This window comes from Mycteria americana, chromosome 1 (genome assembly GCF_035582795.1).
Source record: "Mycteria americana isolate JAX WOST 10 ecotype Jacksonville Zoo and Gardens chromosome 1, USCA_MyAme_1.0, whole genome shotgun sequence".
In the NCBI taxonomy this organism is placed as follows: domain Eukaryota; kingdom Metazoa; phylum Chordata; class Aves; order Ciconiiformes; family Ciconiidae; genus Mycteria; species Mycteria americana.
In genome coordinates, this window is record NC_134365.1 from 190322831 (window position 1) to 190338474 (window position 15644).

At 42.1% G+C, this 15644-nt stretch overlaps 1 protein-coding gene across 1 annotated transcript in view; it reads right to left on the minus strand.

Annotated features, from left to right (window-relative positions):
- Window positions 1-748: 748 nt before the first annotated feature.
- The window catches only part of LCP1 (lymphocyte cytosolic protein 1), a 30809-nt gene continuing 15913 nt past the window's right edge, over window positions 749-15644 (minus strand). The window contains exons 7-16 of the mRNA XM_075489377.1: window positions 13597-13762; window positions 10804-10946; window positions 8652-8747; window positions 7928-8123; window positions 7147-7225; window positions 6832-6946; window positions 5849-5982; window positions 4706-4829; window positions 3679-3803; window positions 749-2240 (exon numbers count right to left, since the gene is read on the minus strand). Of these exons, the coding sequence (XP_075345492.1) occupies window positions 2108-2240; window positions 3679-3803; window positions 4706-4829; window positions 5849-5982; window positions 6832-6946; window positions 7147-7225; window positions 7928-8123; window positions 8652-8747; window positions 10804-10946; window positions 13597-13762 (1311 nt within the window). The 3' untranslated portion in view covers window positions 749-2107. The remainder of the gene's footprint in view (window positions 2241-3678; window positions 3804-4705; window positions 4830-5848; window positions 5983-6831; window positions 6947-7146; window positions 7226-7927; window positions 8124-8651; window positions 8748-10803; window positions 10947-13596; window positions 13763-15644) is intronic.

The window sequence follows — 15644 nt, forward strand, 5'->3', positions numbered from 1 at the left end:
TGCTGCGGTCACAGTTTCTGCCTGCAGCTTCCTCTCTCTGGTTTACCTCTGGTGGACTCCCAAGTCAAACAACATAAGGGAAGAGCAGCCGCCTTTTCAGTGCCACCCCTCTTGTATGGCAACAGTGGGTCCTACGCTTAGAAAGAGGAGGAGCAGTGTAGGGTCACACTCTGGTAACTCCTCCTTGATGGGCAATAAGTTGGGGTGACCTCTCCTTCGTATAACACTCGAGGTGTTCTCCTCTGCCAGCGCTGGGAAATATTGCGACCAGATGGGATGGGTCGTGGGGTGCTGTTCCTTTCCCACCCTGTATTAAATATATAGGTTCATGAGAGGAACAGGGCAGCCAGATCTGATCAGGAACAGGAGCAGATCTTTAGTACAGAAACCCAGTGGCACATTTGCATTGCAGAATACATAAAAAAGCAAAGTCTGAGGGTATACGAGCAAAGGAAAAGGATGACGGGTATTGCGCTGAATGGACAAAATTGTAGCGGGTCAGGTTGCAGGTCCAGCCAGCACAGTGTCTTTGGCAGTGTCTCAGAGTGGCATGTACAGAGATGACCTAGGAAATAATTCCTCCCGCCTTCTGCAATCTGTGGTTTCAATAACAATATAGAAGACACATCCTTAGCGAGCCCAAAGTGGTTTTTTTTTTAATCTCTCCCTATTTCAGCTATAAGATATACACTTCCCATTTAGTAATGCAGATGCATTACTAAAAACAAAGATTACACATTTGGCTTTATAGAACATTTTATTTGGAGAGACTTCTCATGTCATTGAGTACTGGTTCTTTATTAAGGCAATTCTGAAGGGGCTGGAGGGGAGGGAGGTGGAGAGGGATGGAACTGAGACTGTGTCAATGGGATTGCATTAAGGCAAAATTCTCTCCTTCTGCATTTCACCATAGTAAATTCCATGTAAAGGCCAGAACAGTAAATGACTCAAGCCAAGGAAGAGATTCAGTGCAAATATATCCCACTGACTATCTGCAGGCAGGGCTAGGTCCTCGATTGAGGCAAATTGACAGCGCCTTGTTAGCCGCAAAGCTATGCTGATTTAACTCCATTGAGGATCCCAGCCTGGGTTCAGAGAAGCATTTTAGTATGTGTTTCATATGCAAGCACACATTTAAATGCTCTCCTGAATCAGGGCCACAGCCCTTTGAGTGCAAGTCTGTAAAGTTAACAGAGTTTAATTTTTATTCACTACATAAATATGTCATTCTGTGTCCCTTTGGTTCACTTCTTATCCTATTGCTACTAACTGAGTATATTCCCTTAGTTTCATTAACATCGTTTTCATTTCTATCATGCTTTGCAATCTGCTTATGTTTTAAGCATATTATGACATAAAAATGAATTATCCTTTGGAGAGCATTTCTTGCAAAGGTTCCAGAGTTTGCATGTTCTTGGAGGACCAGGTTACGGTAAGTTTTTTTCAGTGAGTAGTAATGTACTCTGTGAGTAATGCCACTGACGGCAGAGGCATAACTTGCAGGGAAAAGTACTGCTCAGTTCATATACCAGCAAAACATAGCAGACTCCAAGCACTTCTCTCTTTCCACAAGAATTTGCTAAGAGGATAGTACCGTTCCAAAAATATAGTCGCTAATACTTGCATTGGCTTGGGGAAACCCCTTTTGTTATCCTGGGTGCAAACTGAAGGAAAGTATGGCAGAAATGCTACCAGAAGCATGAAGACATTTTCAGGCAGAAGCAGTATATAACATTTCATAATCCTAAAAGCTGTCTGTACCTCCCAAAACAAAAATCTCCAGGTGACCTCTGACAGGAAACCCTGGTATCCATTAATAAAAGGATATGTATAGGCCTCATTATTGAAAACTTACTCAGGAATATGAAATGGTTACATCTAGCGAAGTGGAAAATAAGGCAAATAAATCAAGCACATACTACTATTCAAAACAAAACATTTCCTGCATACACGTGGATACACAACTTTTGTATGACCTGGAACCGTGTATAACATTCATGCCTTAAAAGCATGAGCACCCTGCATATTTCCTTGATACGGAGAAGAGCATCCAGTTTGAGGGAATCAAAAGAGTGAATACCAGGCATCAGTACAAGTCTTTTGTGCTTTAAACTTTCTTCATGCCTTTTCCCATAAGGCAAGCAAACACTGTCATGACCATTTTGGGTTTTACTTCAACCAGGTCTTCTGGAAGGGCATAGACTCTTGCTCCAATTTTTCTTGCCATAGAGATCGCATATCTGCATTGCAGGGGTGAAAAAACAAAACAAATAAATAAATTAGTGCAGTAGCATTAATATTCCCTCTGCTAAGAAGTTTTTTACATGATCAGTACCAGAGTGGGTTGGGAACCTTCTTACTGATTCATCAAAATTACACTTTTCTATAGGAATGTATGAGACAAGTTCATAAAGAACTAATTTCTAGTAAAAGGTAGAGTGTATTCCCTGATAGTGAGAGCACTGATTACCTGCAGCATGGGAGACTGCAGGTCAAAGTCTGGTATGAAACATTTAGTCTCCCATCCCCTGAAAGATTATCCTAACAAGCAGCCATTCTGGTCTTGCTCCCCCTCGATCTCTGCTGCTCAGTCTTTGCACATAAACAAATTCATGAGGATGGAAAGCAGAAGGCCAGTGCTGGTGGAGATCAGTGTTGTTGGAAAATCAACATTCAGGGACTTCTCTTCTGCTTGAGTCGTACCCAGAACCTGCAAGCTGACCTTCCTTCCCATCTCCCTCCTCAGAGTGCACTGTTGCATGGCTACTGGCTGTTCTCCAGTGGTCATGTCTCTCTATTTTTTAATGAAAAAAGCTAGAGAATTCCAGGTTCTTCCCACTGCAGAGCACATATGTTTGTGAAATTCTCCCAAAAATGCAGAGAAACATGTTGCGGAGGAGGGAGGAGAAAGGGAGCGAAAAAGAGGAAAACATCAGCAGAGGGATGAAGAAATTAAGTATGGAGAGAAGCACACGTAGGCTTGCAAGGAAAGAAAGAAAACAGATGGTAGGAAATGGAAGGGAAAAAGAACAGTGGGAAAAGTCTTTAGAGAAATGATGGCAGCTCTGATTGCCGTACAGTCATCCTTTTCTCTTTTGTAGTTGCCACATAGCAAAGGAGAAGCTAAACTGATGATCAGACCGGTAGGTGATCTGTATAACTCTGAAAGGAAAGGGAGGTGCCCCCAGGATTGGCTCTCTGCTAGGAAAAGGTTTGCACTCAGGAAAAAAAATCAATATCCACATCCATAAAACCAGTTTTTCAGGCACAAATCCTGTCCTCCCCCTTCTCTCTTAAATATGCCCTTGTTCCACCTGTATGTGACTGAAGAAGTATCATGACCTCTAATCACTGGTTTCCATCGCTCACTATTGTTGGCGTTGTTCCCTGATCTCTGAAAGAATTTTAAATTTAATAAGAGAAAATAGGAGCTTGTGAAGCCAAGTGATTTTGATCCCTTCAAGGGAATTATAAAGCAGGAATTATAACATTACACACTTCATTTCCATTGATAGTCTTTTTTACTGCCTAACTCCTAGCCTTCATGCTTCTAACTCTGGAGGTAGCTCTCAGTTGAGGTTGTGCCAGATGAGAATGACAGCAGAGCAGTTTTCAAAGACAGAGTCAGGCAAGCCTGAGCAGGTAACTCGTGTTAAGTGTCACTTCGCACGAACGTACTTAGCATTATTTAGTTTCTCCTCATCATTCAGGTCCTCTGTTTTCAAGAGGTCATATTTGATTGATCCTGGTTGAATGGCATCAATGAGATCCAGGACTGGCATGCTGGTGCTGATTTTGCTATCCTGCATAGATGAAAAATACCATTAGATGCAAGAACAGGATGACAGATCTCCCACAAAGCTAAAGTCTAGGCTCAAGAGCAATGGACAGCTCAGTCAAATACCATTTAGATCTTCACAAATGGCTGCTTAGCATCATTTTTCATCTAAGGCAGACTAAGAACCCTTTCAAGGGTTTTTTTTTTCCCCCAATGGATGAGACATCATTAAATCAAAAGATGGGGTGCTGGGCTAGTGAATTTGCTTCCTGTGGGGAGATGACATTGATACACGTCTACTGATGGGAGGTGCGAGGGGGACCAGCTGTGTGACTTCTGAGCTCATTACGTGAAGTCTGATGGATCTGTCCTCGCCTGGTGCAAACTGCTGATTTACATCCACTGAATGTTCCCCAGCTTGGGAAGTGTCTCAGATGTGTTAGCAAAATCGGAAGCTCTCTGGAATTGGACCGTCTCGGTGTTTAAAGGTGCCTTGCAAAATAGGGCACTACCCCTGAATGGTACTACCATATTCTAAAAGTATTGCTATTGTTCTTTTTAATACTGTAATTTGTAATTGCTGACATTTAATAATCAACAGCACAGCAGTTCTTGCTTAATTCCAGTCATCATTCCTGGCTCCATACTTTGATTTCCCATATCAAACTGGCATCAAGGTGTTTCCTGTTATGTTCATATCACGTTTCTGTTACCTTTTCATAATAAAGCTCCTTGAATAAAATCTCTATATCTGAACGTGCCTTTAAAAGGGAATGAAAAATAATCAAACTATGTAGTTAATGGTATCATAATATATTGTGTGCATGTATATGTGTATATAGATCTATATACAGGCAATGTATATAACATACACACAAACACACTGAATGAGATTCCTAAGCAGAGACTTCCAACAAAAAACTGTACCTTGAAACTGGAGATGGTTGAATCCTTCCCAGCTGCAGTCAGTGTTTCATTGACCCAGCTGACAATGATTTCATCATTGACCTTCTCTCCACCACCAATGTCTTCAAGGATATTCAGGGTGTACCTTAAGAGGGAAGCCAGGATACCTGCATTTGCTCAGAGTCTACCATAACCTCAGAACCATCCTGTACATGTGCAGCTTGACTGGGATCACCCCAAAAGTCATCTTAAACCTGATATTCCCCTGCTTCCCACACACTCACAGTATATATATATGAATTATATTATAAAATGCTAATTCTTTTATTGGGTCTAGTTCACCCCCAGTTCCCTAATCACTGTTTTGGGAGTGTCAAAAGGTTTTGATACTCAAAATTCCTACAAGGTCCCTCTTAGTGGATGTCAGTGTAAATGACTTATTCTCACAGTGCTTAAAAAATAAGCACTGACTTTAAGGCCAGAAGGGAACTGTTATGCTCATCTAAGACTGACCTTCTACATAAACACAAGCCTGGAATATTTTGCTTATATGTCAGCATACACCTTAGAAAGACATCCCAAACTGATGGCAAGTAATCATCACATCCCTAGATTAACTACCTGCCTGATAAACCTATACCTTGCTTTATAGACTGAATGTAGTCTGTATTCAGTTCCTAACCACTGGGTCTCTTTACAGCCAATTATGGAGCTCTTAAACATACATGCAAACACACACACACAGAGAATTACATTAAAGTGGAGAGAGCTACTGAGTTGCATCTGTTTCAGGTAGCAGATTACAAAACTTCTGCATCAATTCCTTGTTTCTAGTACGTTCTCTCCATTCCCTGATACAGAGACCTTTCAACTTCTTTTTCTCTCTTCCATGCAATGAACATTTATTCCTGCTATACAGATAGTGACAATAATAATCTTCTGCATGAGCTGACTCTAATGGCCTTGCCCACAAGATAATGTGCTTCCTGATCGCATCCCTAACTAGGAGTGAGCAAAAGGTTACTCTGTCTTTGCATATAAGTGCAAACAGAGGAGTGAGAAAGCTGTAGCCTGTAGAGCCTTCTCAGTGATAGCATCAGAAAACTATTACAATGCAAACTGAATATACCAAAACACTCTGAAGTTTGTGTCTGACTGCCATACCTTCTCATCAACTGCCAGATTAAGGCCAGCGTGAGCGTACGGTTTCCTTCATTCAGATCTTGCCCAGCGATGCCAACAAGGGAAAATTTGGCTTGATTCTTTCCCAGTTCCACTGCATAGTTGCAGTTTTCAAGCTGTTAATGACAGGGTCAATTAGTGCAGTTCAAAAATATAGGGCAAACGAAGACGAGACACTCTTAGTTTAAATTCTTTGGATCACTTAGCCCAGATCCTCCTGGTCAAACAGGAGCTTTGGGGCTCTGTGATAATACAGCTGTTTCACTACCAGCAGCCAGTTCCATCCCAAAAATACCACAGTAAACAGTTAACATAGAAGGAAATGTTATACTTCATCATCAGGGCCTGAAAAACAGATTTCCCTGGAATATATGAACCTATGGCTCATGGGTACCTCCAGCATCATGGCATTGCACTGAGACAAAGGATTAGTGTCCCAGTCAATATTTTAGGTCAGTTAATCACTCTGGCCTAACTGGATGGAATTACTCATCCAGATAGCTGGGGAAAAGCTTTGTATTTAGCAGCAACTCTGTGATCGGTTCTTGAGGCATCTGGTCAAGAATGCTTATCATCACTGTCTTCATTTGATGTGGAGGGCAGTGATCCAAACAGCTGCAATTAAGCTGGTGCCATATGACTCATGGTGAAGATGCATTATAATTGGTGACTAAGACAGTAGCAAAAGTGGTCTGCAAATACAGTTTTTAAATATTGACACAAAGGTGTCAAGTCTTTCTACTTTACAAAGATTGCTCACCTGTCAACAGAGCCAGTGAGTCAAATGTATGTTTCTTTTTCAGGATGAAAAATTATTCACTGACTAGACAAAAACTCAAAATCACAAAAAGTGTGCTGTACTTGGGACTTGAGAACAACACAAGTGCCCACATTGCTGTTTAAAATTATATAGACATCCTTTGAGGATAAAGCATCGCTACTAGAGCTATTCCAGCTTTTTGTACCTTCTTCATGTTGCCACCCAGTTTAGGATATGGTGGTTTGTTCACTCTGTTCCAGTCTACTGGCACTTTGATCTTTTCATAGAGCTGGAAGATAACCAAGGCATCTGACAGGTCACTGAAAACAATAAAAAAGATATATCATTGTCCAAAGAACAGAGGAAAGGAACCCCACTAAATTAATAGTAGAGGTAAACCTAGTTTCCTAAAAAAAAAAAAGCAGCATGTATTCTTATAAGGTCCAAAAGTTTTTATGTTTTTGTAAACAATTTGCTGGCTGTATTTATCATCTGAAGGAAGTGTAATATTTCCTCTTACCTATATAAGTGATTTACACGTGGATTAACACCCAGGGAGTTCATCCAGTTCCTGAACGTCCTCTCTTCCCTTGTCTCACCTAAAACAACAGATACATCAATCAACAGGCCTGCAAAACACAACACTCCAGTAAAATAAATGTCTTGTGATGAAACCATAACTCAGAATTTACAGTGCACTGAACCATAAACAGAAGGAGACACTGGTTGACATGTGAAATAAGAGAGCACAGTGCAGCATGTAATATTTCTTCATGCCCTATATATTATAGTATTTAGGCAGATTGGCCTTGAAATGCCTTCAAGAATTCAAGAACAGCCTGTGCCCTAGCATGAACAGTTTCACTATGAGGCTGAGAAAGAAGGACCTGAAGCTCAGCACATGATCCATATGATGCATACAATGGTGGTCCTGACCCCAACCCAGAGCAAGCAGGCAGCAGGTTTATGCAAGATCTGATTTTTAAATTATATTCTCAATTAAGGGAGTGCGAGATCAACTCTAATTTCAACTAACAAGCATGCTCAATAGTCCATACTGGTTCAGACATCTCACAAACATTTTTGTCTTTTAATGTGTGCTATCCACAGAACAGACCACCAAAATACCAGAAGCTACATGCAGGTAAAGAGCAGCCGCCCTTTCTCAAGGCTGCCTGTGCTAACGGTGCAGTGAATGTATGTCTGAAGGACATAAGGTTAGGTTAACATACCATCAACTCAGAGCTGGGAATACCGTGGCACAGGTGGCCAGAAACATCCTTTATTTGCATTTTCCTTACCTTCAATAGAGCTCCAGTCAATGTCCTGGTTCTCTGGCTTATGCAGGGCAGGGTATTTGTTGAACAAGTTGGCAATGAAAGCCAAGTTTAGCTTTGGGTTCCCCCGGACGACGTCGGTGGCCGTGACGAACTGCCGGCAGCCCAGCCGCTCCGCCTGCTGCAGCATGCACTCCGCTCGCTGGACATCATCCTTCTCCTGCGCCAGCAGAAGACGGGGCCATCAGCCTCACCCCACCACCTGGCACTGCACGCAAGACCCACTTGGGGTCTCCGCGTGTGGAGCTAGGTGTGGGGCTGTTAAAGCAGGTCCTTGCCAGATTTATAGCTATTTCCTTTCCCATTTTTAGTAAGGGCAGGTCTGAGTTTTCAAATGGGCTTTACCTACAATCCAGCCATCTCACCATATTGCTTTTACAGTTATATTCCATATAAAAGGGGATGGTTTGGTGAAATTCCCAAATAAATGTATTTAAATATACTTGTTACACGTTAGTAGTTTATCAGTGTGGTTTAATGGTTGTTAAAGTTTCAGCGATAGTATCTAATGAAAGGCAAAACACATAATTAAATTCTCTGAAAGCTTTGATTTCTGAAATACAAGATCATGTTGCAATGCTAAAAAGAGTTTGCTTGTTCTGGCATCCCAGTGCAACTCTGTGTTGGCCAGCAATGCAAGTAACAGACAGAAAATATCGGCGTTTACTCTAAACTTATCTCATCTTACCCTTAATCCTGACATGTCAATAGTAATAGCCGGAATGCCTTCTTCATCTCCCTTGGGGGCAACTTGGTTCAGCAAATGGTAATAAGCTCTTGAGTCCTGTGACAGACAGAGAAATTAAAGGGAGGAAAAATTACATCTAAAGCTCAGGTTTTGCATGCGAGTGCTCCCCTGAACAATGTGCCTGCATGCTTCATTTTTATTACATCAGTCATTGGGCTACATAATTAAATTAATTAAGCTGGAAGCACTTAGCAATTCCTACTTTATGCTGTATTTGCCAGATCTGTTTCTTCCCTAAGCCAATATATATATGCTGCTGTGCAGAACGCTCAATGCACGAGACAAAATGCTGTGTGTTGCACTTACAAAAGGGACAGCAACAACAAAGAGGTATTAGAATTGACTTAATCTGAACATTAAATTAGAGATAAGAAAGTGCATACCTTTATAATGCTGTAGAAGTCAGGCTGCTGAGCATTTAATAAAAGAAAATGCAGAAGGAGAAAGCAGATGTTTAAAGCGGATTTCAAAGCAACGCTGGAATAGTTATGGAAGAGAAAGCATAGTTTTCAAGGACAAAAGTTAAAACGGACAATAGTATCAGCAGTTTTCAGGCAAAAGGGCAGGAACAAGACAAGGATTTAACATGTTGTGTCTTTAATCTTTTATGAAATGTAATGTTGCTTCCATGTGTGGAAAATATTAATCTCACTTCAGAAATAACTCAAAGAACTGAAAATAAAGCTACATGTCAGTGTCTAGGGACTTGACTAACTAACCCAACTAATACTCTTCAAAATATAAAGCAGATTACCTGAATTATTTTAAATCTTATACATCTGCGAGGTGGGGAGACACACTTAATTAGAGAATGGCTGTAAAGGCTGAAGTCTTGGCCTCTGAGAGGTAAACAGGCGCCTTATTTTCCAACTGTAAATATGGTAAGTGCGATTTATCTTTCAATTGCAGATAGGATTTAATCAGTTGCATTATAGTCCTCTATCCCAGCCTGCAGAAAGATGGGAAAGACTCCATTCCCTTCCCTTTCATGGGTATTCTCCAGTCACCTCCACCCAGTGAACCAAAAATCTGTTACAATAAAAATTGTATTGTCGAATGTGACTCTCAGACACTCCTGTTGCCTTCCCTGGTGTTTTTTTCTGTATATCAAGTAAGTCACGGTAAATGATTTTTCATGCTTCAGTCTCTGGTGAAGGCTCCAACCAGGCATCTCTGGAGCAGGGCTTTTCCCATGCTATGCTGAGAGCGGGCAGGTCAGGTCGTGGCTGGTGAGGTCGGTGTGCCAGCCAGCCCCTGGCTTGCCTGGAAGCCAGCCCAGACACCCTCCCTGATATACCCTCTACAGCCTACCCCCCTACAGCATCCCTGCTGGGATGCCGGCTGGGCCTCACACTGTAGCTTTCGTGTCTGAAACTCATCAGTGTGCACCACTGAGGTTCAAATACATCTGTCTAGAAAGAATGAAGGTCCTACAGAGAAAGCTCTGCTGAAATCTGCACCCACAAGCCCATGAAGTCCCAAGCACGTGACATATGCTGCACAGACTAGAGGCCCATCCCCGCGAGTGCCTCCTCGTCTAGCTATATTATTTTGAATAGTCCCACTGAATTAAAACTTGCAGGTAAGTGCATGCAGGGTTATAGCAAAGGTTGGGACAGAGAAGCGCATAACCCAGGTGCTGTACTGAAGGAAAGATCAAGTGGGGGAATTGGAAGAGCCCCATCCTCTTCCCCTACACCTAGTTACATGTCTGGGTAAGGTCCAGCCTTTTCCAAACCAAAGCCAGGTCAAGAGGCATTTAAGGACATTGAGGAAGGAGGAGAGCAACAGAGGCAGGGAACTGAAAATGCAGTGCTAGAGTCCGTATGCCCTGTCCAGAGCCAGCAGCCATTCCTTCCCCAGGCATTTGGTGTGCTGGGGCTGGCAGTGATGACTGGGAGGTCGGGAGGAGGAGGAATACTGCTGAGCGGGAAGGTAAACCCCACTAAAATGATTTTATGTACCCAGCTCCATGTATTTGGCAGAGCAGTCTCAGCTGCTTGGATTGTTTCAGTGCACAGTCCCTGTTTGGAGGACAGGGATTTGGGTGTGGAGCTGCTGTTTTGCTATTGATGGTCAGTGTTTCTCATACCTTGATGTCTGAGCTGAAGTTGTTGACTTTGTTGCATCCTGCATTCTCCAGGTGATAGTTTGCCCACCTCAGCAGCAGTTCCTCTGGAGACAACTTCATCAGATCCTCCAGGCTCTCTCCTTCTCTCAGAAGAGCGATCAAGGCTAAGCAAGGGAAAAAAAAAAAGAATGAGGTTGTGAATACTTGTAGAGGAGAACGTATAACTATTTTCTCTCTTACACATTTTGCTACCCGAGTTTCTAAAAGTTAGCAACCAAAGTGTCACCAAAATTCAAGCTGGGTTAGCATGACAGAGGACATAAACATAAAAAGGGTCTCATCAATAAAATGGGGACAAGGCTGTTAGTTGTGGATCTAGTAGTGGATCATATGCAAATGCAAGACAATTTCAGTGTGGTCTAAGAACTACCCGATTTCCTTCCCTCGGATCTTAATGAAAAGATGATGATGCTGAGCACAGGGGCAAGATGGGAATGAAAAAATGAACACAGATTTTCTGCAGCTTAGATGAAAGAAATCTCAGTAACCTTCACACTGAAACTGGTTCCACACAGGTATTCTGAAGAACTTGCACATGACTTCATGGGCTCATGGGCCAGTAGGGTTAACTCATCTGTCAATTGGAGAAGATACCCTATTTATATAGAAAAATTAACATAGTAGTTTTGTTCATAAAAGGGGGAAGAGGCAGGAGGGAAGGATCGACCCTTGCAACTGCAGGATGTTCAGCTGATCTCTGCAGCATGAAACGCTTTAGAACAAGTTTTGAAAAGAACAACTAGTAACATGGAAACTAATTGTTAATGTGATAAAAAGGGAGAGTGTGTCACACTGCTCTGATCTCCTTCCAATATCTTTTGTCATTCCTTGAAAGAAAAATGGATTTGCTACATAAAGGAAACAGTGGAGACCTACTATATCTGGAGTTCCATAGATAATTTGATATAGGGTGCTATGGGGTTAAACTGAACCAGAAGGAGATAATAGAAGCATTTGAAAGTAGACAGTGGATTTTATGAAGAGAACAATGTTAACACTGAAAGAAGTAGGCTGGAAGAAGGATTCTTGTGGAGTTGATCATGGATTGATTTTTGGATTAATGTTTTCTCTTTTTTTGCATCAATTAACTTGGCACAAATACTAGCAATGTGCTAAAAATTTGATGATGATATTCACTAGGTGGCATACTCAATACAGAGGACAGTCAGGAAATCAGACAGAAAGAACTAGATGGCAGTAATAAAAATGGAATGTAATTTAATAGTGCCATGTTCAAGACATTCACTAGGGAATTAATATGAATAACTGCTGTTAGCTGGAAGCTTATACGAACAGAGGATGAGAACAACTTGAGTGTATTAGATGTCTTCTGAGCTACTCTGAGCCACCATGTGATACGATCAGGGGAAAACCAAACATGATATTAGTGCATCCCAGGTATTTCCCATAGATGTTGGGATGTATTACTGCCTTGGTACTACATGTTCATGAGAGCTCATTGGAAATACAGTGTCCCATATTCAAGAAAGGGGAATTTCACCTGGAACAGCTGCAGAGAAGGGTTATCAGGGAAGCAGAGAACCTGAAAACAAGTCAGAATGATCTTGGCTTGTCTACCCTGACAAACTGAAGTCTGAGATGAGACGTGAAGGAGAAAATACCAGAAAGGGAAAAATAGCTATTAAGCAGGGTAAGGCTACCTACAAAGGAATGGGAACTGGGAACTCTGGAAACTGGTGGCTCTGGCTATGAAAGGGATAGAAATGTGCAAGGGGTGAAGCAATGAAGGTAACACCTGCATGGTAACCGGAGGAAAGAAGTGTCACTGTTGGTTGAGCAGGGAACAAAGCAGCAAGATGAGGTGCCGTGTGGACCTTGTGTGGACTACACACCCACAGCCTCATGCTGAAGCTATTTCATGGAGAATTTTGGCATTGGTGAGACACGTCTGGAGTGCTGTGTCCAGTTTGGGGCTCCCCAGTACAAGAGAGACATTGACAAACTGCAGCAAGTTTAGTGGAGGGAGACCAAGATGGTTGGGCTGGAGTATGTGATATATGAGAAGAGGATGAGAAAACTGGGTTTGTTTAGCCTGGAAAGAGGTCTGAGAGGGGAACAAGTATTGTCTTCAACACTTACAGAGGGGCCAGAGCTGTATTTTCCCAGTATGCACAACAAAAGGATGAGAAGTTACAGTTACAAGGTGCAGGAAGGGAAATTCCAACTAGATATAAGAAAAAAATTTCACAGCAAGAGTGGCTGGGCTCTGGAACAGGCTGCCCAGAGACCACTGGAAAATGCCCTGAGTAACCTCATCTAACCTTGAGACCGGTATTGCTGTAAGTGGGTAGTCGGATGGCTGAACCAGAGGACCTCCAGGGTGGACCTCCAGAGGTTCCTTCCAGCCTAAATTATTCTGTGATCCTATAATTCTGATTTCACAAAGAAAGAGGAGATGTTTGGCAATCAAGAGCAAGAAAAGAGCAAAGCTTCCTGAATGCAGTGTAGCATTTCCTTATCTCAGATTTACTGTCAAAACACCGATATACCTGCATGTAGACCATCATTCCTGGCCCAATGAGCATGAAATCGGCTCTGCACATACAAGCCTACACACAGCCTTGGACTTTGGAGTGCTGGAACTTGTGAAGAGCAAGGGAAATTAGAGCAGTCAAGAAGACAGGCAACAAATACTTGAAGAAAAAATTGAATTAAGAATTTTTTTAAAAGAGCTTTATCCTAAAGACTGTTCAGTGATAACAGTAGAGCACTGAAATGAAGAGCCATACATACCTTCGTTCCTGCTGATCTCTATGTCGGCAAAGAGTCCAATTTTGATGACTTGCCATAAAAGACCCAAAACCAGGTAAGGTTTCCCTTCTTTTAAGTCTTCAGCTCCAATGTTAACAACATGGCACCCAATGGCTGAAGCAGAGTTCAGGGCCAGGTTCAGATTTTCCTAGGGAAAGAAGAGAACTTCCGAATGGTGCAGTAACTGGGCAGCTGAGGATACAGGAAGGGAGCACAGCCAAAACTAGTGAAATCTGCAAGCAGCTTCACTGTGAATGCATTTATGTACGTGTCTGACCACAGGCAACAGGGAAAGCAGAATCTCCTGGGATTACAGGTAAGTTTTGGGACCCAACACAAAGATGGAAAGGACCTCTTTGGCAAAGGTGAAAGACACCATGTCACAAGGCATTGGAGCTCAGAGCATACGTCTGCATTCACAGGGATGTCCTGGCTCAATCCTCATTATCAAAGTCAGGCTCTCCCTATAGCTAATGCACAAGCACACGTTCAAGTGCCGACTTACAGATATTCCAGGCTCAGCTCTCCCTAAGCACTATGCAAAAGCCCCAACACCTAAGATACAAATAAGTTGCTAGCTGGCAATGTATACAAAAATCACACGGTCATAGGAATCAGTATGAATAAACCTGTTGAGTTTTTAACCTTGCAGTTCAGCCAAGGTCAGAACTAGTCAAGCCTGGATATTTTCTTTTTGAACTTTGGAGTATGGAGTCCTGGTTTGGGAGTGTCCAGTGGAAGCAGAGGGATTCTGTGATTCACAGTGAGGGACAGAAAGAAAGTGATGTTTCAGGAACGTTATGTTCCTTCGCCACTTCATTTCCATTTAAAACAAAGGGTATAAGGAAATCTGACCCATAGGTCTGCACTATTGAAAAAGGTGGCTTGGTAAACAGAGGGCAAGTAAAGCAGGCAAAGAAGCCTGGAAAATATAATTTATCACACAGATTCACAATTTTTCACATGAATTTCATCACTGCTGGCATGACAGACAGATCCGATTAGATACAAAATGCAGAGAGAGACATAGTGTAAATTCTCATGAGCTAGAAAAATTGGAGCATTTCAAATTAATTACTTTTTTTCCACCAGACAGCTGTAAAAGGGTTAAGTTAAAGTGGAAGCTATATTGATCAAATCACGTCTACGTGTGACAGGGATTGATCTGAGCTGCATCACTAAGCTATGCTGCTGACCAAAACGATTAGAACTGAAAAATGTGGTATACAGCATAAAAATCCAATTTAATGGCTTCTGAGCTTACTTGAGGCTGGCTAATGTTCCATCAAATCAGAGTAGCTGAGGGCTAAACTGGGTTAGGTTCATATCTATTCCACATATCTATTTATATTCTGTACCCAGATACATAGATGCTGTTCATATAAAAATATCTCTACATACTGCTGTGTGAGAAACACAATAAACTTTAAATAGGTGAAAATTAGCTTTTTTGTCCAATTTTTAAATCATATACACGTACACAGAAATAAAGAAGGGATTCAGTATTCAAGGTGAAATAGCATGGATTGTAAAAGGCAGGCAAAGGCTATGGTCCCATCTGAGGCATGTTGCACAGCACGGTACTTAGAATCATAGAATGCTTTGGATTGGAAGGGACCTTTAAAGGCCATCTAGTCCAACCCCCCTGCAAGAGCAGGGACATCTTTAACTAGATCAGGTTGCTCAGAGCCCCATCCAACTTGAGCTTGAATGTTTCCAGGGATGGGGCATCCACCACCTCTCTGGGCAACCTGTGCCAGTGCCTCACCACCCTCATTGTAAAAAATTTCTTTCTTAAATCCAGTCTAAATCTGCCCTCCCTTAGTTCAAAACCATTGCTCCCTGTCCTGTCACAACAGGCCTTGCTAAAAAGTCTGATCACTTCTTTGATCACAGTTAATATTTTGGTGAGGGCATCAGACTGCAGTTGTGAATTCAAGTCCATGGCCATGCCTGTGTGACCTTGGATGTGGGGTTCAGCCTTCTGAGAGCTACTCCAGCTGGAATCGGTCACTATATTATCTAATTGC